The sequence below is a fragment of the Myotis lucifugus genome, unplaced genomic scaffold (genome assembly GCF_000147115.1).
Source record: "Myotis lucifugus unplaced genomic scaffold, Myoluc2.0 scaffold_9, whole genome shotgun sequence".
NCBI classification, from domain to species: Eukaryota; Metazoa; Chordata; class Mammalia; order Chiroptera; family Vespertilionidae; genus Myotis; species Myotis lucifugus.
The window spans coordinates 10,747,467-10,773,191 of NW_005871057.1; the positions used below are offsets into that span (position 1 = coordinate 10,747,467).

Genomic DNA, 25,725 nt, shown 5'->3' on the forward strand with positions numbered 1-25,725 from the left:
TCTCTTCTAATGGAATTATCAGGATTTTTTTATATTAATAAATGTGTTGATGTTCACCTTTAGCTCTTTGGTATGTCGATCAACAATCTGTTGAACATTGAGATTCGCCTCTTTCTGAGAGGTTGCAGAAATAATACGTTCTTCAGCCGCTGCTGTCATTTCCGCTCGGAGTTCCAAAAGTGCTCGACTAAGTGCCTAAAAATTATAACAGATATATCACTTTTTTTTGAAAATCTGATATCTTATATGAGCAATATATAATACTAAATATAACTAGGCTTTATTACTTTCAACTATTTTCCTAAAATGCCATATGTTTAAGCAAACATAATCACAAACTAATAACCCAACTTTTTCAAATAAATTTCCTTTAGTAACTGAATTCAATTATTTTAAAATTGAGTACAAGAGTTCAAAATCTTGACATTAAGAAGTTTGGGAATATAGCATTAAATCAGGAAACTTTTATTATAAAAACCAGGTATGTTTTGGTTTCAAATATCCAAATTTAGGTATTTATCCAAATTACTCAAGACATACTTCCATATGAAATTAATTGAATTTAAGTACATTAGGAAAGTTACAAGATTAAAAAAGGGCTTAGAATTTGCCAATAAATTTCTTGAGCTAGCACAGAAAAACAACAGTAACCTCTAAGACATTTGAGTATATCAAATCTGATAAATTAAAAAACTAATAAATCAGATAACCCAGTGACCAACTTCTTTTCATAAAAGTATCTCTGTAACCTTCTTCTTTAGCCTTTCTTATTCACTGTCATATCCCCCTAATAATCCCCAAATTTTTCAAAATTGTTCAGTTATTCAAATTGTTCAAAATAGCCTCACAGTAGCATAAAATCCCAGTAGAAAAGGAAAGGAAATAATGGAATAAGATCTTCTCTTATTTTCTACAGACAACCCACAAATCAGGCTGTTTAAAACAATTATCTTAAAAAACCCTACTTCACAGCATAAAATGAGGCTCAAACTCTTTCCTACAACAGAGAGAGAGATAACATCATCTCTTACAACTCTACTCTAAAAGCAATCTACCACATGTATTTCCTGAATGTTGACAATGTTCTGTTGTTACTTACTTTTTGTTGTTTCTCTTTAAGGGATAATTGGCTCTTTAACCTTTCCACTAGATTTTTCATTGTCCTTGTTGGAGCTCTTGAATTTGCTTCTTTTTGAGCCTGAAGTTCAAATTTTAAACTCTGTAACTCATTTTGGGACTGGGCCAGAAGGCACCTTAAATCCTCTACTTGTGTTTTCACTTTTTTCACTTCAGCTGCATGATTTTCTTGGAGCCTAATATCAGCAAACATATGTATTCAGTAAAGTGGTTGCTGCAATTAACACTTTGATTGACAAAAATTTTATATAAAAGCAAATGTTTGTCCTAAATATTCTTACAACCTAATCTTTTTAAAAAATATATATTTTATTGATTTTTCACAGAGAGGAAGGAAGAGAGACAGAGAGTTAGAAACATCGATGAGAGAGAAACATCCATTAGCCACCTCCCGCACACTCCCCATTGGGGATGTGCCTGCAACTAAGGCACACGCCCCCGACCGGAATCGAACCTGGGACCCTTGAATCCGTAGGCTAACGCTCTATCCACTGAGCCAAACCGGTCAGGGCACAACCTAATCTTTTTTAAAAATATATATTTTTATTGATTTCAGAGAGGAAGGAAAGGGAGAGAGAGAAACATCAATGATGAGAGAGAATCATTGATCGGCTGCCTTCTGCACACCCCGCACTGGGTATCCAGCCTGCAACCCAGGCATGTGCCCTTGACCAGAATCGAACCTGGGACCCTTCAGTCCGCAGGCGGATGCTCTATCCACTGAGCCAAACCGGCTAGGGCATTACAACCTATTCTTAATTCAAATCTCAAATAAATACAATTTTTAAAATTGCTTTAAAATATTTTTTATTGATTTCAGAGAATAAGAAATAGAAAGAAAGAAAGAACAAAAGAAAGAGAGAGAGAAAGAAAGAAAGAAACAAACAAACAAACAAACAAACAAACAAACATCAATGATAAGAGAGAATCATTGATCGGCTGCCCCCTGTACGTCCCTCCCTGGGGATCAGGAGATCGAGCCCACAACGCGGGCATGTGCCCTGACCAAAAATCAAACTGTGACCTCCTGGTTGGCACTCAACTATTGAACCACACTGACTGGGGCCAAATAAATACAATTCTTTATTCCACTTGACCACTCTTAAACTTAACATACTTTTTCTTTCTAGTTTCTGTCTACTATTTTTGGTTATGATTGCATCAAGCAATTTTGTGGCTCTAGACCAGTGGTTCTCAACCTTCCTAATGCTGCGACCCTATAATACAGTTCCTCATGTTGTGGTGACCCCCAATTTCATTGTTACAAATTGAACATAATTAAAGCATAGTGATTAATCACAAAAACAATATGTAATTATATATATGTTTTCCAATGGTCTTAGGCGACCCCTGTGTCGTTCGACCCCCAAAGGGGTCGCGACCCACAGATTGAGAACGCTGCTCTAGACACATAATACAGAAAATGAACATACAGCACTTTAAATACCATGTGCCAGGCAAGATGTGACTTTCCTCTTATCAGGGTTTCTCGATCATGGCACTATTGACTGTTTGACTGAATAATTCTTTATGAACTGTCCTCTGCATTGATGGCAAGGTGTTTAATAGCATCCTTTGCTTCTACACACTAGGTGCCAATAGTACCTCCTAGTTGTGACAATGGAAAATGTCTCCAGACATTACCAAATGTCCCCGGAGGAAGGAGGACAGCAATAATTACCTCAGTTGAGAACCACTGCCCTATATTGTCATTTTTCAAAGACAAAATGTACACTTTCACAGAAATTACATGTATTATTGTTTATGGTTCCAAAGTCACTAGTATTACATCTATAATACCTATATCTATAGACATGAAAATAGATACTATCAGCAGACTTAGTTAATGTGATTAATCCTATTGTTCATTCATCTTTAGTAAGTCATACTAAATTATATCCAGTTCACTTTGCATTTAAACACTGCATTAATAGTGTCAGCAATATGGAGACACAAATAAATTAAACTTTGACCAAAGAGAAGATTGTATTAAATTATGAACAAGTGTTAAACACTCTGAGACTTGTTGTTTTCAGCAGAAAAACTTGTCACTTTAATCATCAAATTGTGAAACTATAAGATTTTACTTAAGAAAACACAAGAATCTATAATTTTCTATACACTTCTAAGACAATAATATATGCATACTGTGGACAAAAAAGGGATACTGTAATAAATCTAATGGAAAATAACCTCAGGATGCTCTGATTATAAATTCTTAACTGAGCAGGTCATGGTAGGTAGCCATGCTCCAGACTTTAACTTCTTTAGTAAAAGGTTTATCTTTGCTCCAAGCGAGCTCTGCCCATTGTTTTTGTACATCTAGGTTAACGCACCTTTGAAATGCCTATTTTTTAGACCCCTGGAAGAGAGCACACAATCTTGTTAATTATTCCGTAATCCCTGCCTTGCTTTCTCCCACCTTCATGTAATCTTCCTTGCCGCTCTTTCCTTAATTCCAAATGCAAAAAAGAAACCGCAAACTGTCCTGGGAAGCATTGTTCTATCTATAGAGATCTTGCTTCCAGGCATATGTTCGGTTCAAATTAAACTCTAATAAACTCTTACAAAATTTTTCTACAGATTTAAATGTTCTCTGTCAATAATACCAATTTGCACACAGAGGATAAAAGTATAATTTTGACTAAAAAAACTAACTCAAGTATTTCAACTGGCAAAAGAAATTATATATACAAGGTAATTTCAAAAGATGATTATTTTCTGTACCCAGGGATTGGGTTAAAAAGCAGAAGCAACTTTATACTCTAAAACATGACAGAGACTTACTTTATCAAAATAACATCTCAGTTATAAAATTTAATAGAATGGGGAAAATTTGATTTAAAGGACACCATATGCTATTGCTAATTCTCTTTTAGAGAATAATCTCTTTAAAGTGGTAGCTTCTTACTAAAGCAAAAATAATGTTTATTTTGTTAGACGCATCTTGGATAAGTGAGTCAAAAAGGTTCTAGTAAGAGTTTCAGAGCTGGAATGCAATTATAAGTTGTTCAGCTTTCTCATTTATTCAGATAAGAAATCAAGGTGCAGAGAGTTAGTTCTACAATGATTATAAAATACATAACTATAAACCTATTTTAGGTTTAAAAATCTATATTCTGATAAATTAATTGAGCAATGTTTAAAATCTCTAATGCAGAGAATGAATGCTGTGAACCCTCTACTGTCACTATAATAAAAAAATAGTTAATTTTTCATACAACAAATATTTACTGAACCTCTATTGTGTGCCAGGAACTGTTATAGGCATATAACAAAAATTTATGTTTGTTACTTTACAATTTTGAAATTACTTTCTTATACAAGAACATCTGGCCTTCAAATAATCATCCTGAAGGAACCAGGTTAAATATTGTCATTTCCATATTACAGATGATGAAACAGAAGCGTAGAGGTTAAAAACAAGATTCTGGACAAGATTCTGGGTTGGTGCTTGAAACTAGACTCACTAGATTCAAATTTTGACTTTTCCACCTGCTCCCAGGCCTGTAACTGAGCCTCCCTGTGGCCTAGTTTCCTATGTGAAGAATGGGGAGAATATGACCTATGTCATAAGTGTCCTGAGGATAAAACAAGATAATATACATAAAGTTTTCAGAACAGTGCACATAGAAAACAGGTTTATCCTCATTATATCATTATTACTATTTGCCTATTGTTATAATACATTTCTAAGGCTTACCGTAATTTGGTATTTTCAAAATCTTTGATTTTTAACTCAGTGATTTCTTTTTGTCTCTCCAATTCTTGAGACACTTTTTTTAGTTTTATCAAAAGTGAAGCAAGAGAGTCATCTTGTTCTGCTACTGTCTGTTCCATCTCAGCCAAACGAATAAAATGCTTGTTGGTAGGAACTGGAGTAGGAGACTGTTTTAGTAAATCCTATGAAATGTGAATAAATTAGCTATAAACATGTATAATTCAATGCAATGCTTATTCCATAATTTTAATGTATTCCTCAAATAATCAAAAATAATATCTAATCTAAAATTTAATAAGCAATGAAAGCTTAAAGAAAACAGTTAATAGAGATCGGGTTCTTTGTATTCCCAGTATCTAGCGAAGTCCCTACATGTAGTGAAGTATCAAGAAATGTGGATTGAATTAATGAGTTAAGGTTCAAGGATGATAAGGTTTGCATATTAGGAGATGAAAGATCATTTCACACATACAGAAGACAAGATCAGCACCAAGTATAAGCTGAATTCAGAACATGAAAATCAGTTATAATGAGCAAAATTTGAAAACAAAAACAAAAATTGAGGTCAGATCATGGAAGGCTTTTAGTACATGGCTACAGAATTTAAACAAGATTTTATAAGCATCAGTCTAGGGAGAAGAATGATCAGAGTTGTTTTCAGAAGATTATTCTGGCAAAAAATAAAAAATAGGGTGGCTTCTACTCCCTCACCCCCCCAAAAAAGAGAGCTAAATTTTTCAAGTATACGATCTCAAAAATCTGTAAAGAATAGAACAAAGTTCTTAGACTCTTACCCAAGCTGTTTGTTTGAATTTATTGAGTGAACTATCAGCCTGTAGTTCTAATTTATGATGAAGAATATGAAGATCTTCTTCATGTTTCTTAACAATTTCTCTTTGCTCCTGTTTTATAGAAAATCAAAACTATATCTTAAATAGTGATTTAAATAAATTCACATTAGAATCTTAAATATCTGTTATCTTTAATCTTCCAAAATCCCTGAGACAGGGAAGGAACAATATCTGCATGCATATATTTACACCAGTATGCATTTTCACTAGTACACACTTCAAGTTGACAAGTCCAGCCTTGGATCATAATTTAATCTTAATATTAGAATAATATGTACCTATCATCTTTTAACTTATTTCTAGAAAAATTTTTTACGTTTTAAATGCAGATTTCCCCTGTCCACTACCACCAAAGTTCTAGCAAATCTGATTTCACTTATTACTACTAGTGAGACAGATTTCTAACTTTCTGACCTATAAACTCAACTGGTATTTTTCATTATCATGGTTTCTCTGTGACAGCTATTCCTGATTTAGTCAATCCATATGGGAAAGATTCACATATATAAACTGCCAGTTTTTCTGACAGATCTGTAATCTAATCACATGAAAGTGATAATTCCTAAATAGAATCATTTGAAAGGCAAGAAATGCACTACCACTTCAGGGCAGAATAATATTTGCATTAGATAGGTAGGTAGGTAGATAGATAGATAGATAGATAGATAGATAGATAGATAGATAGATTAAACAAACAAACAAACAAACAAATAAATTACCTCTCTGGCTTTTTCCAGAAGACGCTGATACTTCTTTAACATGTCTTCCTTCTGATTCAGCCTTGCTTGCATGTTTGCAATAGTCTGCTGAGCAATTTTCAATGTGTGATAGAACTGTGGTTCTACCTCCTTTCTGCCTAGTTCAGCTATAAGCTTTTCTCGTTCTGCGGTGGCAGGTAAACGAAGCCTGAGTTCGTTGATTACTTTGTCTCTTGACAAAATATTTTGCTCTGCTAACCGTAAAGCAGATTCTTTTTCTTTTAGCTTCTGCAATGATCAAATCATATTATTAAAGAATATTTTTTCTTTTAAAATCTTTCATCTGAACTTTAAATTAGTTACAAGTTTAGAGAGGAGTTTCCCTTTATTTTTCACAACATACTTAAAATAGCCAAAAGATGTTAATAAAGTTAAACTGATATTTTTATGTGACAGCTAAGTTATCTGGATGCATATTTTATTTGTAAGACTATTGCATGTGTTAAGAAACAATTATTATGAAAATGAAATTTAAGGTACTTTATTTAGATGTTATAGTTTTAGAACTAGAAATGTGAGGTGGTGCTAAATTTGGAAAAAAACTGTAATAAATTGTTCCTCTCACTTAAACCCATTGACTATCAAAGCACTAGAAGAGTAATTCATACATCAGCTGGGTATAAAAATTGGAACTTTACTGGCTCAAGTCAATAAATCACTATTATAAAATCTGGTTTATGAAAAAATAGAAAAAAAAAGTGTTGTCTATTCAAGAGGATTAAGGCAGATATTTTAAATGCAGTAACTCAATGAAAATTCACATAAATGATAAATCTTACAATTACTGAAGAAAATCTAAGTGTCCTCAATTGACTAAAAATATACAATTTTACTAGCAAAATTATTTTTAAATGTATTTACAATTAATAGATTTAGATGTAAACTAAGATGAAAATCATATTCAGTTTAAATTACTTTCCATATAATTAAATAAAGAAGATATTTGATCCTCTTAATCAAGTTGTAGGCCTAGATGAGTGGTTCTCAACCTTCCTAATGTCGCGACCCTTTAATACAGTTCTTCATGTTGTGGTGACCCCCAACCATAAAATTATTTTCATTGCTACTTCATAACTGTAATTTTGCTACTGTTATGAATTGTAATGTAAATATCTGATATGCAGGATGTATTTTCATTGTTACAAATTGAACATAATTAAAGCATAGTGATTAATCACAAAAACGATATGTAATTATATATGTGTTTTCCGATGGTCTTAGGCGACCCCTATTAAAGGGTCGTTTGACCCCCAAAGGGGTCGCGACCCACAGGTTGAAAACCGCTGGCCTAGATTAAAGAAACAAGTACTAATTTCTAGCTCTCCTTCAAACCCTTTAACCACCCACAAAAGGAATTAACTGAAACTGATTCAGAGTATACAACATACACTTCAAATAAACAAGGCTGAAAACAATTCTTGATCATACAAAAGAAGGTAATATATTGCTCATAAAACTACAATCAAATGTTCTTTTTGTTTCAATACAACTATTAGTGTGCCCCAAAGTAACAAGTAGTAATTAAATGAATAATTAATTCTAATTAGCCATATCTGTTTTTCTTTATTGCCTATTACAAGCATTATGGGAGAGTAGAAAAGGAGGGTAGAACTAGCAACAGATTCATCATTCTATACATTGACCTCATTAAAATATATTACCCATTTAAAAAATTCTACATACCCAATAATATACTAATCAAAATGCAAATTTTTCTAATTACCTCTTCTAGTGATTTACAAGTTGCCCGTGTTTCTAGAATTATTCGAACATTCTCCTTAATTTTTCTTAGAGCAATCTCAAGTTGATTTGGAAGGGGCAAGCTCGGGTCTGGCATTGATCCTATAACATCTTCAAACTATTAAAAATAGCATTAAAAAAAACAACAGTTGTAGCTTTGAAGGGAAGAACATTCATTTTTACAACTATATGATAAGACATGGTTAAAGCCCACTTATATTTGAAATATAAAAAGATAGCAAGTTAAAATTCCATCTCTGACATTAGAAAACATTACTGTGGCTAACATTATAGGCCATGCTACAGAGTAGCAAACAGGATTAATCACTCAGACCTTTTGTGCTGCATTTAGTATTTCATTTTGCTGACGGTCAAAGATGTCTAGTTGACGTTCCAGCTCAACTTCTCTTTGATCCCAGGCCATTTCCCTTTCTTCATGAAACTGAAAAAAGATATTTTGCATCAGACATACATAGAAACACTCACCAAGCAAACAACAGAAATTTTTACATACATTTTCTTATTTAATTCTCACAACAACCCTTTGAGGTCACTACTATTATTTTATGGGGAAAGGAAGTAAAGTCAAGAGAGGTAAAGTACCTTTCCATCAAAGAGATAGGCAGATATGGAGTCAGGATTTTAATCCATCCATGCATTCATCTATTCATCCATCTATCCACCTATCTATCCAAAATATATTTAATGACATGTACTATATGACAATCACTATTCTAGGCGATGCAAGCATAACAGTAAACAAAGCCAAGTCCCGCAGCCCCTCACCCCAGCTGGCCCCGCCCCGGATCGGCCTCTCCCACCCCCATGGAGTGCGGGGCGCTGGCCAACCACCCATGGCCCCTCCCCCAGGCCACTGGCCCCCGAACAGTCCCCCACCCCCATTCAAGGGCAGGGCTGGCCGGCCCACTGCCCCTCCCCATGGCCTGCCTCACCCCCGATCAGCCCCCAACACCCCAATTGGCCCACAGCCCCTCCCTCCAGCCAGCTCCACCCCCAATCGGCCCCCCCCACACCAATCGAGGGTAGGGCTAGCCAGCCAACCTTCCATGGCCCCTACCCTGGCTGCTGACCTTCGATTGGCCCCCCACCCCAATTGGGGTGGGGCCCACCAGCCAACCATCCACGGACCCTCCCCCCAGCAGGCCTGGCCCTGATTGGGCCCTGATCCACCCCGATTGGGACCAAGCCAGCTGAACCACCCCCCACCCCCACCCTGTGTATGAATTCGTGCACTGGGCTTCTAGTTTCATAGTTTCAACATAAATAAATATGCATTTGTATAATGGTTTAGAAAACAGAAATTAGAATATTTTATACCATAATAATGGATGCTAAATTCAAGTAAGAGAGTAATGTAGTCACTTATACAATGTTCTTTTTTTTAAAAAAAAATATATATTTTATTGATTTTTTTACAGAGAGGAAGGGAGAGGGATAGAGAGTTAGAAACATCAATGAGAGAGAAACATCGATCAGCTGCCTCCTGCACACTCCCCACTGGGGATGTGCCCGCAACCAACGTACATGCCCTTGACCGGAATCGAACCTGGGACCCTTGAGTCCGCAGGCCGATACTCTATCCACTGAGCCAAACCGGTTAGGTTTGTTCTTATGTTTAAAATCTTAGCAACAGCCCAGCTGGTGTTGCTTAGTGGTTGAGCATCGACCTATGAATTAGGAGGCCATGGTTTGATTCCCGGTCAGAGCACATGCCCAGGGTTGTTGGAGGCAGCCAATTCTCGCTCATCATTGATGTTTCTATCTCTCCCTTCCTCTCTGAAATCAATAAAAAAATATTTTTAAAAAGAAAATCTTAGCAACAAAACATCAAAATAAATATAAAATGAAACCTTGTTCTGCTGCACAATTTCTTCCTCCAGACTGCTGATTGTATGCTCATATTCAGAAATTATATTATTCAAATATTTTATTTCTTCTTTATCCTTGACTAATTCTCGATTTAATTTAAGCTCTTGAAGACGGAGTTCTTCTATTTTCATATGCCAACTAATTACCTAAAGATTTATAAATTATACATACAAATGTCAATGCTATATAAATAAGTATTTCTCCATATACTAATGATTTTAATTCAAATTAATAGACACTATAATAAAATAAAATATAAAATTATTTTGGTGTCCCCCAAAAATGTATATACACTTTAACAGCTGATAGCTCAATTTTGAAAATGAAATGTATTTTAATAAACAATGCCTTTATAATGATTCAAAGTATGTGTATACATTTTTCGGGCCACCCTATATTTCTAGCCTAAAGAATAAAGTTTAGTTGCAAGATAATTATTTTTCACTTAACTGCTTCAAAAAAAGGTTAAAACAAAATTATATTAAAAATACATGCAGGCCTACTACTTGTAAATTTTAAACAAATAATGATTACAAAGAGTAGAATTGAATTGATAAGCACTATAATGTTTAAAAATTATAATTAGTATTTTATTAATATATAAACCTCTTAAGAGTATTTAAAATTCTGTTATTTTAAAACCTAAGTACTTCTACTAAAACCATTGCTTAGAAGAATCTCATTTAATTTTTACAAACAGACATTCAAATAGGCAAAACCCCTAATTTATAAATTCTAAATAAATTAAAATATATGTTAAATGTTTCTCATATAGGTACATATTAAGAACTTAAAATTATGTAACTCTTCTGGAAATACTTAAGTTAAAAATCACTGTTTTACCTTTTGGGCTCCCCGGGCATCCTTTAAAGTGCTTACTAACTCTTCTAACCCCTTTAACTTTAATTCCATCTCCATTGTTTTGTTCTCCATATTTCTATGTTCTTGTAGAGAATTTTTCATTTCTTGCATTATCTTCAGTTTGTCATTTTGTAACTGAATCATTGTCTTAGAGAACTTCTCCTGCTGTGCCAAGGGCAAAGCTCCACTGAACTGGCGTCGCAGGGACTGAATTGTTTGGCGCAGATGTTTTGCTCTGTTTCTCCCCTCCAAACGGGCATAATAGAGAGCCTGTTCTTTTTCATCCAGTTTCTGTTCTAAACGCAAATTATAGGCCTCCATCTTCTGCAGTTTTGATGTGACTGACTCCAACTTACCAAGAGCAGTAACCTCACTAATTTGAAGAGAGACAAGGTGTTGGTGCAACTTGGCAATTAGTGCCTTTTCGTCCGACTGTGCCTAATATAAAAAATACATATATTTGTTCCAAGTTTCAAGTTTTTGCTATGAAATTTATCATGAATTTAATATCAAAATTTACTAAACATTTAAAAGTGTGCTACATGAGATCCTATAAAAATCTAACCTTGCTTTAATACAAATTACCAAAAAATTAAAAAGCAAAAACAGCAGAAAAGCAGAATCAAATATGTGTAAAATCCAAATCTGGCAACTGGCTAAGTAACAGTTGGGATATTACGGTGGCTTTTTTTTAACTTCCATATGTAAACTATAATACTGATGTGTACAATGTTTTTCACTAATTATTAGTACTTGACAGATCAACTCAGGGATCCTCACACATTTCTTTTTCTTTTTTATTAATTCTTAAAAAAATAATGTGAGAATATGTGAAAAGCTATAAGAGAAAATATTGTTATGAAAGGCTTACTATTTCTCTTCACTGTCTTAACTCTGATCAGCAGTCAGCGCAATGCATTTATAGGCATTTAAATGCTTTTCTGTATTATGGTTTTTCGCATTAAGTTGTAACCTAATCAGACTATAATTAATAAGAATATGAGCCTCCTTGATATATTCTTCAGTTAAAACTATAAAATCATCCCAATATCTAATGTGAATTTAGAAAAAAGAAAAAAGAAAAAAATCTATACAGAAGAGCCAACGCTGTGCATACCTGATAGTCTAACAGCTGCATTCTGATGGACTCTACTTCCTTTTCCCTGGACTGTTGTTGTACATTCAAAATTTCAACTTGCCTTTTGGCAATGTCAGAAATCTCTCTCAGTCTAGGAAGTAATATTTCAGAAACAATTAGGTACATTTTTTAAGGAAATAAATACCAGGATTTCAAATTTTTAGAGCCTTGGAAAAGCCATTAGATTTCATCATCTCTTCTTCATATGAAATGCTAAAGCAAAGTTTCCTAAGTTGTTTCATGAAACATAATGCCCTGAGAGGTTAACATATGTTTCATGGAAAAACTCCATTTTCAACACCCCTCCTCCCTTGAAAATTCATAATACACAGTATCGTATTAAATGTTCTGAGAAGTTTTAAAGTGAAAATTATCTGAAACTATATATATATATATATATATATATATATATATATATATATATAGCATTTTCCAAATGTATGTGGCCAATAAAGGGGGGGCTTTATGGTAATTTATTAGATTTCCTATATGACTATGAGAAGACTACACAGGTAAAGTAAAATGCATTTTACTGTAGGCTGAATAATTTTGGTTCCGTGTGACAGATAACTTAGGTTTCCTCATATTGATTAGAAGTTCTCAATAACAGTTCTATAAGTTTTGATTAATTAAAATATAATAATGAATTACAATATAATTAATTAAAATGAATAATATAAGTTTATTTCAAAAGGTAAGGTGCATGAGATGAAAGGAAGAATTAAAAAGAAGTATTCTTCATAGTGAAAATGGTTAGAAATGACTGATATTCCCAAAAGGATATCAAAGCTCCAAAAAATGGCTATAACTACAAAAGGCCATAAAACCTTTTTCACTAATTATTTGTACTTGACAGATCAAATCAGGGATCCTTACACTTTTCTATTTATTTATTTATTTAATTTATTGGGATGACACTGGTTAACAAAATTATATAGGTTTCAGGTGTACAATTATGTAAGACATCATCTGTATGTTGTATTGTGTGTTCACCACCCCAACTGGGATCCTCACACTTTTCCACTGAAGTAACGCATGATTACAAAGGAGAGTGACTACATAGCATCTACCTGGCACATAGTATTTACACCTTACATATATTTTGTGTTCTAAGCAAATAAACTGTTTCCACACGTAAAATGAAAATAATAATGTTACTTCAGGGTTAGTAAGTATAATTGTATGAGTTAACATCTGTTCAATACCTAGCACAGTATACATCAGGGGTCCTCAAACTACGGCCCGCGGGCCACATGCAAATACAAATATTGTATTTGTTCCCGTTTTGTTTTTTTACTTCAAAATAAGATATGTGCAGTGTGCATAGGAATTTGTTCATAGTTTTTTTTTAAACTATAGTCCGGCCCTCCAACGGTCTGAGGGACAGTGAACTGGCCCCCTGTTTAAAAAGTTTGAGGACCCCTGGTATACATAGTAGATACCCAAAATGTAATCAAAATCTGAAATGTTTCCTTATATTTTTACAGTAACCTTCTAAACAGATAAAAGACATACTATTTCTTCCTTAATAAAGTGAAAAAAATTAAGTTTAAATAAATTAATGGTCCTCCCCCCAAAATATTTAATATGCAGAAGAACTACTTAATATTATTTAACCATATTCTTTTAAAAGGAAACCAGTATTAATTGCCACTAAGAATATTACTCCTGTATCACTGTAATTAGGTTTCTTAAAGACAAATTAGAATAGACACATCTAATCAAATGACCAAAAGATTACATGCACTCACTTTGACACTTCCACTTTTAGTTCCATTTCATTCTTCTCTAATTCTAGAATCCGTTGTCTATCAGCATCACTTACTGTCTTGCTCACACTACCAGCTAGTTCATCTCTTAACATCTGTTCCACCTTCTGTGCTTCCAAGTTTATTTTGGTAAGCTAAGAAAAAATAACAAAAAAAAGTTCAGATATATCAGCTTTTGAAGAGATTTTCCCTTTATTGTTATTTTTTAAATTTATCTCTACTGTTAAAAGTATTACAGATGCCTCTTTTTCCCCATTGACCTCCTCCATCATGCACCCACCACCACCCCAAAAAGGTTTTCCTTTTAATTTAGCTTTAGCATTCTGCAGTCCTCTTTACTTTAGTCCAGATACTGAATTGAGTGTGAAGTATTAAGAATAGATTGAAAAGGGTAAAGAGGGAAAGAATCAGAAACAAATTATGCAAACTCTGATTATATACCAACCCACACAAAGTCATTTATGTTAGGCAGCTCACAACCCAATGATATCAGAATTTCTGATATTCTTAATTTGCTAGGAATGCAGTACACTCATTATATTTTACTTTAATTATATAACCTATAAATAATCTAAATGAGTTAGTCTTAATATATATTTAGTGACAGTAAAATAAACAACATCATGCTTTAAAAATTATACTAATTCTCAAGGTAAAACAAATGTTACATGAATGCTACTTCATCATAAATTGCTGAATTTTTGTAAACTGTATTTATTGCCATCCACTTTAATTATTCTGAACATGTCAAAAAAGTCTAAAACCTCGTATTAGAATATAGTCTCTGAGAGCATGGATTGCTGTTTGAGGTATTTTGTTTCCTGCTATAACTCCAGCCCCTATGCAGTGTCTGGAATGAAATAGGCACTCAATAAATATTTGTTAAATGAATGGGTGGAAAGGCATTCCATTATTAAGCAATACACTTTTTTGCATATTAAATCTAATCATGTAATGCTAGTGAGAAATAACTCATTCACAAAAATATTTCTTTCTTTATAAACATTTAAAAACATCTTTTATTTTTATCCATTACATAAAACACAAGCACTCTATGAATATGCTACTTCAGAGATACAAACAAACCTCTTACATAATACAATGTCTACCATGACTAATTCCTTATTTTCCAATTACATGATAAAAACGATAACATCGAACCTCAGCAAATTTGGTTTCCAATTCAAAATTACGTTCTTCCATTTGTTTTAATGAAGTCTTTATGTGTTCATACATTTTCTGAGAATGTTCAGCCCGCTGCCTTTCATTTAATTCCTTCATCTCTAGCATAGTGATTTTTTTTGAAATAGAAGCAATCTCACTGTTGGTTATTGATTTCTTTGTCTTATCCATGTTAGATTCATTTCCTGTATACAACAATATTTAAGTTAATCTTATCAAAATTATATTCTAGATATTTTAGACTATGTTCAAGGGATAACACGAGTCTTTTAAATTATGACAGATCCAGATTCCAGTCATAGCTCTATTATTTTCTGTCTACCTGCTGCCTATCCCATTTAATCTCTCTGGAATTTACGTTCTTCATCATTCAAATGATAACAAAAACTATTCCTCGTCCTAACCGGTTTGGCTCAGGTGATAGAGAGAGCTTCAACCAAGGACTGAAAGGTCCCAGGTTAGATTCCAAAGAAGGGCACATACATTAGTTTCAGTTTCAATCCTTATCCCTGGTTGGGGTGCTTGTGGGAGGCAACCAATTGATGTGTCTCTGCCATCAATGTTTCTTTCTCTGTCTCTCTCCTTCTCTCATACTCTCTAAAATCAATAGAAAAATATTCTCAAGTGAGCATTAATAAGAGAAAAAATTCCTCATGGAATTATTGAAATGTAAAAGGTATACTGTAGATGGTGTCACAGGCAGAGAATCAAAAAAGGGAAAATACGTGTATTTTGTAAACTAAAAGGAGAAAAACTGTATAAGAAGCAACTCAATAAAACAACACTATTTTGTGACTATAAATGCAGTGACTTTATTTTAAAGTCTCATGGAGTCAAACTGAAAGTAAAATACGAAGCCATATGATTTAGGGATCTCACCAAATATCTTCTTTAACTATCAGTATTACTTGGCCTTTGTAAACATTGAATATCAAATATTTTAAATTATTGTATTGGTTATTAATCTCATCAATATTATAGATACATATATGCATATTTGTATATCTAAGATTATATAATACATATATGATATGGCTTTCTTTGGACATAAAAGTCTGTGGTTAAATCAAATGAGAACAAAATAAAAAAAAATTTACCACGAGAAGTCATCATATAGGATTACCATTAATTACTTAGTTGTTTTCTGAAAAGGAGAAAACTAATACTTTTGATTTGCATAACCCATATAACTCCAGGAGAAAAAAAAAAATTTGGTACAGTGTTTTATATTTTTGGAGAATCAATTAATAATATATTCAGGGAAATCAATTATTTTAAGAAACTAAGCAGTAATTCATAACACTAATAATAAGCTTGAGTTTTAGAAATGAATTTGCACAAAGACATATATTATTAAAAAAAACAGTTTTGGTGTCTGCCTCAGTTTTTAAAAAGTACTTCATTTTGTTCTGTATGTATCTTTAAACATACAGCTACTGTAGAATAGCTACTGTAAGCAGTGATCAAATAACTAACAGTAACAGTTACTGAAGAAGCTAAAAGTGTTAGTAAATCAGTCCAGGCAACCCTCAACACCATCAATGAAAGAAAAAAATGCTCTAAATATAAGTATACTAAGAAAATAAAACCCCTTTATCATTCATTTCTGTGCTAAACTATGATAATGAAGAGAGGCAGATCACAGGGGCTGCAGCAGATTAGCCATGTGTACACTCTTGTGTTTGGAGTTTTCTTAGAGAGAGGGGGTAGTCCACGACAACCCAACATCAACAAACTCCTGGATAATAAAACCTAATAAAGTGACACTTTTAAACAAAGATATAACAACAGAAATTAAGAAAAGCTTTTAAACTTCCATGACATAAAGCCATGTATGGGAAAGATTAAGGTATTTGAAAACTAAGAAATTTCTAAAGATATTCAGACCTTATTAAAAAGAGATAGGGTAAAATAAACAGAAAATTTACTAATATTTTATGTAATACACTTTTTATATCTTAAATGGTATCTTCTGTCATGTAGAAGCTACATAGAAATCAATTCGCTTCAAATCTCTTAATGAATTAAAATTTACATTTCTAAAAGTAGCTTATTTTAGACTTCCCATTGTTAGGTCTCTGTAAACTACATATCTCAGTTACCAATATAATAACACAGCTCTTCTAGTATTTAGTAACAGAAACTTTGAACAGCTTAGAGCTTTAAGGTCTAGAAAACAAAAACATGAAAACACCTTAACCAAAGCAGCAAATTTATTTGAAAATTATAAATCATAATGCTAGTGAGATAAAATGATTTAAATGCTATAAACTAAGATAACCTATTGAAAACTAATATGGAAACCCTAGCAGGAGCAACGAATATTTTAATACCTCTGAGACAATAATATCTGCTAGATATACATGAAGATGTTCACTGTAGCACTACAAGCAATAACAGAAATGAGAAAAGCTAGTGATGTAATCACTCCAACACAGAAAGGTACTACATAAACATTTATAAGTATAATGAATAAAACACAGCAATAGTTTGACATCTACTAAATAAATATAGTGTATGTTTATTATAATTTAATGTACAATATTTAAGTGTACACAAGGTTATAGAAAAAATTATAATATAGTAGTGGAACTATGGGTAATATAAATTTAATTTTGATACTATACAGTAAACTTTTATCTTAAAAATATCAAATGATCTATTCCTAATAAAATTTTATACATAGTGAAAGAACTCATATTACTTTCATTAAAATACAGGTATTTCAAAATTATCACCAGTATTCACTGTTAAATGGTTCAAAACAGAAAATGCTGTTTTTTAACATATGCTTTTATTTGGAACAAATCTAATTTTATAACTAAAAACCAAATTTTGGTAGAGTTTAGTCCAAGATATTATTCAACTGCCTGCTAAATTAAACTGTAACATAGAGAATTCACTTTTATCAAAATACTTCCTTTCCATGTGGTATAGAAAAAGAACTTTAAGTGCAAAATATTCTCTATTAGATCTTAAATCATTTTATATTATTAGAGTCATAGCACTTACCTAATTTAGTTTCTTTTTCCCAGGCTTGTTCAATAGTGTGAAGTTTTTCCTTAGTAATCTCTAGTTCTTTACTTATAGACTCTATTTGCTCTTTTAGAGATGCATTTTCACACTGAATAAAACAGAAACATCGCTGAGAAAATACATTATAATTCAGACTACTACCACAAAAATGACATTATCTCAACTTTATATAATATCTCCTAAAACTTACAATCCAGTTATTTTTTTAAATAAAATTAGAAGTTCTCACACATTAGGTTTATACATATTCTACATAATAAAACCCTAATATGCAAATGGACCAAAGGGTGGAACGACCAGTCGCTATGATGTGCACTGACCACCAGGGGCAGATGCCTAATGCAGGAGCTGCCCGCTGGTGGTCAGTGCGCTCCCACAGGGGGAGCACCACTCAGCCAGAAGCTCACAGCTGGCGAGCGCAGCAGTGGTGACTCTGCTGCAGGCGAGCGGTAAGGAGTGAGGGGCCCTGAACTGCGAGAGGGTGCAGGATGGCTGAGGGACCCCCCTGCCCCCCCAGTGCATGAAATTTTGTGCACCGGGCCTCTAGTATAATATAAAACATTATTTTAAAATAATCAAAATCTTGTATATCAAATATGTGGCCCTAGAGGCTGCCATGTACCTTTGGTTAAGCTAGAATACTCACAGCTTCAAAACCTTCACACACTAGGGCTTTATTCCCTCATTCACACAAATAGTCACCAAGCATCCCTAGCATGTTATCAGTGACAGGTACTATATGTTAATGGTGAAGAGAAACAAAAAGCATTTTGGCCTTCAAAGGCCTGACCTTTGGTGTCTGTGGGTATGTATGTATGGCAGGAATTGGGAAGGATGTGTAAGACGGCAGACAGTAAACAGGTAAGCAAACTAACAACAAATCATTTAAAATGTCAAGATCTAGAAAGAAACAAAGTATGGACCCAGGGAATAATAAAAGGAGGCATATCTAGACAGAGTGGATAAAGAAGGTATTAACCACTGAAGAGGTGGTTTTTAAGTTGAAACTGAAGACATGAGAAGGGGCCAGTCTTGACAAGAAAGCAGCCATAGAATGAAATGATATACTGGTGAACCCAAGTGCTCTAAAGCAGGAAAGAAAGATGTTGAAGTACCAGAGGACTTGAGCATAGTGAGAAAAAATAAGAGTGAAGAGTGGAATAAGATAAAGTTGGGAAAATAACAGGGGGATATACGCACAAAAAATAAAGAGAAAAAATTAAAAAAAATAGCCCAGCCTGTGTGGCTCAGTGGTTGAGCATCAACCCATGAATCAGTCACTGGATTAATTCCTGGTCAGGGCACATGCGGTCTCAATCCCCAGTAGGGAGAGCACAGGAGGCAGATGACTTAGGTTTCTCTGTCATCGAAGTTTCTATCTCTCTATCCCTCTCTTCCTCTCTCTCTAAAATCAATAAAAATGTACTTTAAAACAATCAAAATAAAGCAAATGAAAAAAAAAAGAACAACAACAAAAAGATAACAGGGCATGGTATGTCAAGATGACAAACTGGAATTTAACTTAATAAAAGGGAATCGTTTAAAATGTTAAGGAGGAAGTTTTAAACAATTCCGGGATGCAATGTAGAGAATAAAGGGGTAAACAGAAAAATCAGAAATTAGTCAGGAAGATACTATAAAGTCCAGATGAGTGATGATGCTGGTTTAGACTAGGGTAATAGCAGTAAAGAAGGAGAAAAGAGGACATACATGAATTAATTACATTTGGGAAATAAAAATGATAGCAAAAACAATGACTAGAGAACAACTGTAAGGTATCTATCTGCCTTTAACTAACTGAGCTCCTAATATGGCATATACATATTGAAACAGGAATGACTATGAGAAAAATAGACATCAGGAGTTCATTTTGGATACATTAAATGTGAGACCCCCTTGAAATATTAGTTGTAAAGTGGTAATTTCACACAGTAGAAGACAGCTTTGAAGTCAGGCTGGAGACATAAAAGTAGAAGTTGGCTCACAGTCTATTTTAAGCTCATTTATTCTTTTTTTAAAAAAATATATTTTATTGATTTTTTACAGAGAGGAAGGGAGAGAGATAGAGAGTCAGAAACATCGATGAGAGAGAAACATCGATCAGCCGCCTCCTGCACATCTCCCACTGGGGATGTGCCCGCAACCCAGGCACATGCCCTTGACCGGAATCGAACCTGGGACCCTTGAATCCGCAGGCTGACGCTCTATCCACTGAGCCAAACCGGTTTCGGCTTATTCTTTTTTTTAACGGATAAAATGCCTACTATATGCCAGGTATTTTATGCACTAGACATCAATGGTAAACAAATCCCATCCTAGAATTTGCATTTTAGTGAAGCAGTTGGACAATAAGCTAACATATAACACAACTAGAGGCCCGATGCACGAAATTCGTGCAAGGGGCTCTGCCCTCACAGCCCCGGCTTTGTCCAGAAGGATGTCTGGAAGGTCATTTGGCTGTCCAGTCTAATTAGCATATTATGCTTTTATTATTATAGATGTCAGGTCAAAAGATTTATGAAGAACATTAAAGTAGAATAATGAGATTTTTTTTAAAAAGGGGATGTTATGATAAAAAGAAAAGCACGATAAAAGAATAAACTTGCCTTTTGGTAACATGCACAATTAAAACCCTATTCTAGATACTGTAAATACATAGGAGAAAAACAAACAAGGGCTTAGGGTATTTTAAATTCTACCCTTTTAGTTTCATACTCTTTCAAAGTAAAACTCTGGTCTTGCTCCAGATCCCATTTTCACCCCCACCCTGGTATTACAACTTCACTTATTACCATTCCAATCTCTAATTTGGTCATTAATCATTCTCTCCTTATTGGCTCTAAAGTTTCTTTCCCTCTCCCTTCAAACTTCACTGGTCTCATTTAAAAAAAAGTGATAAAACAAATCCTCCTCTTGATTCTAATTCAATACATATTTATTTCTCTTCTATTATCAAACTTCCAATTCTTCTATTGCGTAATTCAGTTTTTGTACTTTCTAATCACCTACCCTTTTGTTTAAAATTTGGAAATTCAATTTTAATTACCTTTACTTTCATGTATCTTTACCCTTAAAAGGCATTTGTGATTTCCTAGTCACCATATATGATGATCTTTGCACCATGGCTCTATACTATTAATCATCATCTGAGGTCAACATTTATTAGCTCTAACTCTGTGCCAAATACGAAATACTAAATACACACATGAATTAAGCAGAGATTCTGATATCAAGAGGCTACTATTCTAGAGGGAGGCAGGCATAGAAATACATATAATATGAGTGATATATAGCAGAACTAGGTACAAGATATAGAACTAATATAGACAGGGGGAAGGAATTTGTTCTATGAAGAAGAATACTTCAGAGAAAAGGAGTCTGAGCAAAGTTTTGAAACATGAATAGAAATACACTGAGCAGATGAACTGGGAGAGGGGAAGGGGTTTCTAGATAAAGGTAAGAGCACATACAAAAGAATATATGTAAGAAAAAACACCGTGTTGCAAAAAACTGGTAGTTCAGTTTCTAAACATACATAATGAAACTCCTTAGAGCAGTGGTTTTCAACCTTCTGGCCTTTTAAATATAGTTCCTCATGTTGTGACCCAACCATAAAATTATTTTCGTTGCTACTTCATAACTGTAATGTTGCTACTATTATGAATCGTAATATCTGATATGCAGGATGGTCTTAGGCGACCCCTGTGAAAGGGTCATTCGACCGCCAAAGGGGTCGCAACCCACAGGTTGAGAACCGCTGCCTTAGAGTGTTATAGGAGATGAAGAGAAGTGAATGAAGGCTAATCACAAAAGGAGGTTGACTTTTATTCTTTATGTGACTGGCAGCTTTTGACAGGTTTTAAGCAAGGGAGTGACATAGTCAGATTCATGTTGAGAATTACCATTCTAGTGACAGAAGGAAGGATGTAACAATGGAGATAGGAATATGAGTAATGACTACCACAATAAAGATAATAAAGAAAAAAAGACATCACCAATAAGGATAAATATATGTTCAGAATTATAACTGAGATATGAGAAAAGGGATATAATACAAATATAATTTTTTTTTTTTAAATTTTGAGAAAGGTTCAGTGGATCTGCACATTGAAGGGTCCCAGGTTCGATTCCAGTCAAGGGCACATGCCAAGTTGTGGGCTCGATCCCCAATAGAGGGCATGCAGGAGGCAGCTGATCAATGATTCTCATCATTAATGTTTCTCTCTCTCCCTCCCTAAAATCAATAAAAATATATTTTTTTAAAAATAAAATAAAGTTAAAATTTCTCATTGATATATTATCTACAGAAGACTGCTTACCTAATTTTCTAATGACAAAGAGGACAGAGGACATGAAAAAAAAAAAAAAAGCCCTGGCCAGTTGCTCAATGGTTAGAACATGGGCCTATGCATCAAAGGGATCTTGGTTGGATTCCTGGTCAAGGGCACATACCTGGGTTGCAGGTTTGATCCCTGGCCTTGTAGGCACATGTGGGAGGCACCCAATCGATGTGTCTCTCACATCAATGTTTCTCTCTCTCTCTCTCAAAATTAATGAAAAAAATATCCGAGTGAAGGTTAATAAAAATAAATGAATTACTTTTACATCTAAATAATCACAACTTTCATAAAAAGTAACATAATTATCTCTCCTTGGCAAAAAACAAAAAGTAAACTGATTAACATTATTTCTAGTTAGTATTAATAAATCATGTTAATTTTGTAGGAGTCATTGAAAGCTATTGGTAATAATGCTTTGTTTTATTGACTGTGTTCCCCTAATCAAGTAAAGGCTTTTGAGCCAATAGAATTCTCTGTCATTCCACTCCATTAGAGGATCATAAAAGAGAATAAATAATAAGCCAAAAGACATATAATCGTATCCTATATAATAAAACCCTAATATGCAAATTGACCGAATGGTGGAACGACTGGACACACTGACCACCAGGGGGCAGGTGCTCAACGCAGTGCATTCCCACAGGGGGAGCACTGTCTAGGCAAAAGCTGGGCTCATGACTGATGAGCACAGCGGTGGTGGTGGTAGCCTCTCCCGCCTCCGCTGCAGGCAGGCAGTAAGGAGCAAGGGGTCCTGGACTGCGAGAGGGTGCAGGCCGGGCTGAGGGAACCCCCACTCCCCCACAGTGCACAAAATTTCATGCAACGGGCCTCTAGTTTCTGATAAGGAAGATGAACAAATCAGAAGCTTAATTTGCCTACCGTAAAGGGTATGGAGGTTAAGTGGCTAGAAGAGTTAAGTGGCCACACAAAGGCTCTGGGCCATATTCACTATCAGATTTAAACTTATGCTACTTCATCCTGCTCTTCTGTATCTCTACCATAAAAAAGAATGGGAATTTGCCAAGCTCATCCATGGCTGGGGAAGAGCCATTAATATCTCACCCACTCTCAGTTAGAACCACCACAAGGAAGAGAAAAGCCAGGGGCCATGAGAGAATAATTTGTTCCAGGAACAAAGGTAAGAAAAAGGGATGGGTACTTAATGCTGCTTCTTCTTTTGATTATAATACTTTACCTGTTCCATGTTCCTTTTTTCTTTCTTAATTTCCTGATGGAAAGAGGTTTGATTCAGCAATATCGTGCAAGTTGGCTACGGAGGATGACCTGGATGACCAGAAGGCATTCTGCACTTACAGATACATATGACCAAAGAAAAATGGCTGATATCACAGGGTTCTCAGATCACACAAACTTACCTCTAGGTGTTCCAAGTTGTTTGTTCTTTGAACAAGCACATTATCTTTTTGCAAGATGTCCCTGTACTTAGCAGTCAATTCATTGTATTGTTTATTGGCCAATTCTAGTTCAGACAGAGAAACACTATTATCCATAACTTTTTGGAGAGCAGCAATCTTGAAAATGGCCATCTCCTATGTAAATAAGGATACAATCAGTTAAATTACTGTACTGTTTCTTCTGGTGAGGCACTAGCCACTTTTGAGAAAGATAAGATAATACGATCAAAAACAAAAGAGGCTTTGAGAATAATTTTAAAAATAAGATTTCTCAAAAAAGAAAAAGAATAGATTTCTCATATAAGAAAAATATTGCAATAATAATTAATTTTTTTCATATAACAAATCATCTTATTTGGAATTTTTAATAATAAAAATAAAGTGAATCCTTTTATAACTTTTATCATAATAAAATAAAATTCAGTTAATTTGAGCAAAATAAAAGAAGCAGCAGGAAAATACATAATTTAGACTATCTTTCGTTGGCTTTTCTAAATTTCATAAAATTAAAAAAATAACTTCTCTTTTGATAACTGGATGGCAAAATCAGCATTGCCACAAGTAACCTTTACAGCTTAGCTATTTCTGGTTATCATAGTTACAAAGACTAACTGTAATAAAATATTTTTTTGTTCACAGAAAGGAAATATTAAGTAAGAGAAAAGAGTTATCTTTATCATATCTATCTATAATAAATAATATTAAAATTTTTAAGTTACTTGGCTCATGTTCTACTCATTAACTACACAGCTAAAAAAGTCAAAATTCAAATACATAGTTTAACACCAAAAAAAAATATCTAAACTTTCAGTTTTCTTCAAAGTAAGTTGATAAAGAAGTAGGGCAAAGAACAATCAATTTTATGAAGTGAAAAAGATAAAGAATTTATAGTTATAATTCATTCTGAAGTAGAGTAGTAAGGAAATCAAATATTTGTAATGGTGCTTCAGATCTTATTTTGACAACCTTTCTTCTCCATGTAAATAAGTATACACTATTCTACAATACCCTTGAGAATTGTTTTCACTTTTTCTTTGTGGAGGGTGAGGAAAATTATGCTTCAGATCCCTTTTAAAGTCCCTTTTTTTTGTTTTATTTTGTTTTTTTAATTGTTGAAAAAAAAATCCAGGTTGAACAATCAGGTTGAAGAGGAATAAAATTCTAGTTCTTTTTTCCCTTCTTATACACCAGCTGTATTTGTAATACCTCAAGAAAAGTATATTCTACAAAATCTAATGCAAAAATAAGAACAAGAATACTTAAGTGCTAATATTTTCTTATAATATGTCCAAGTAAAAATAGCTTTTATTTTCAACAGGTTTTTGTTGCATCATGATTCAGCTTTAAGATTACATTGAAAATAGGGTTCTTAGCATAATAATTTCACCCATTACTATATTTAAAAGGGGATGATAAGGAACTCAAGTTCATTTTAATTTTACTTTGAATTCTTCTGTTTATATGATGCTACGTAAATTTAGACATGTCAACTGAGCATACACATGCTTAAAATAAGCTACATTGCCCTAGCTGGTTTGGCTCAGTGGATAGAGCAGGGGTGGGCAAACTTTTTGACTCGAGGGCCACAATGGGTTCTTAAACTGGACCGGAGGGCCGGAACAAAAGCATGGATGGAGTGTTTGTGTGAACTAATATAAATTCAAAGTAAACATCATTACATAAAAGGGTACGGTCTTTTTTTTTTTTTAGTTTTATTCATTTCAAACGGGCCGGATCCGGCCCGCGGGCCCTAGTTTGCCCACGGCTGGGATAGAGCATCGGCCTGTGGACTGAAGGGTCCCAGGTTCGATTTCAGTCAAGGGCACACACCCAGGTTGTGGGCTCGATCCCCAGTGGGGGACGTGCAGGAGGCAGCCGATCAATGAT

General features: G+C 34.0%; 1 protein-coding gene across 1 annotated transcript in view; it reads right to left on the bottom strand.

Annotated features, from left to right (window-relative positions):
• Positions 1-25,725, bottom strand: part of CEP290 (centrosomal protein 290) — a 118,495-nt gene that overhangs the window by 38,049 nt on the left and 54,721 nt on the right. Inside the window, exons 26-39 of the mRNA XM_023749772.1 lie at positions 23,800-23,973; positions 18,060-18,171; positions 15,027-15,232; positions 13,848-13,999; positions 12,076-12,187; positions 10,941-11,396; positions 10,079-10,243; positions 8,542-8,649; positions 8,191-8,325; positions 6,429-6,695; positions 5,653-5,760; positions 4,841-5,040; positions 1,100-1,313; positions 58-195 (exon numbers count right to left, since the gene is read on the bottom strand). Coding sequence (XP_023605540.1) covers positions 58-195; positions 1,100-1,313; positions 4,841-5,040; positions 5,653-5,760; positions 6,429-6,695; positions 8,191-8,325; positions 8,542-8,649; positions 10,079-10,243; positions 10,941-11,396; positions 12,076-12,187; positions 13,848-13,999; positions 15,027-15,232; positions 18,060-18,171; positions 23,800-23,973 — 2,547 coding nt within the window. The remainder of the gene's footprint in view (positions 1-57; positions 196-1,099; positions 1,314-4,840; positions 5,041-5,652; positions 5,761-6,428; positions 6,696-8,190; positions 8,326-8,541; positions 8,650-10,078; positions 10,244-10,940; positions 11,397-12,075; positions 12,188-13,847; positions 14,000-15,026; positions 15,233-18,059; positions 18,172-23,799; positions 23,974-25,725) is intronic.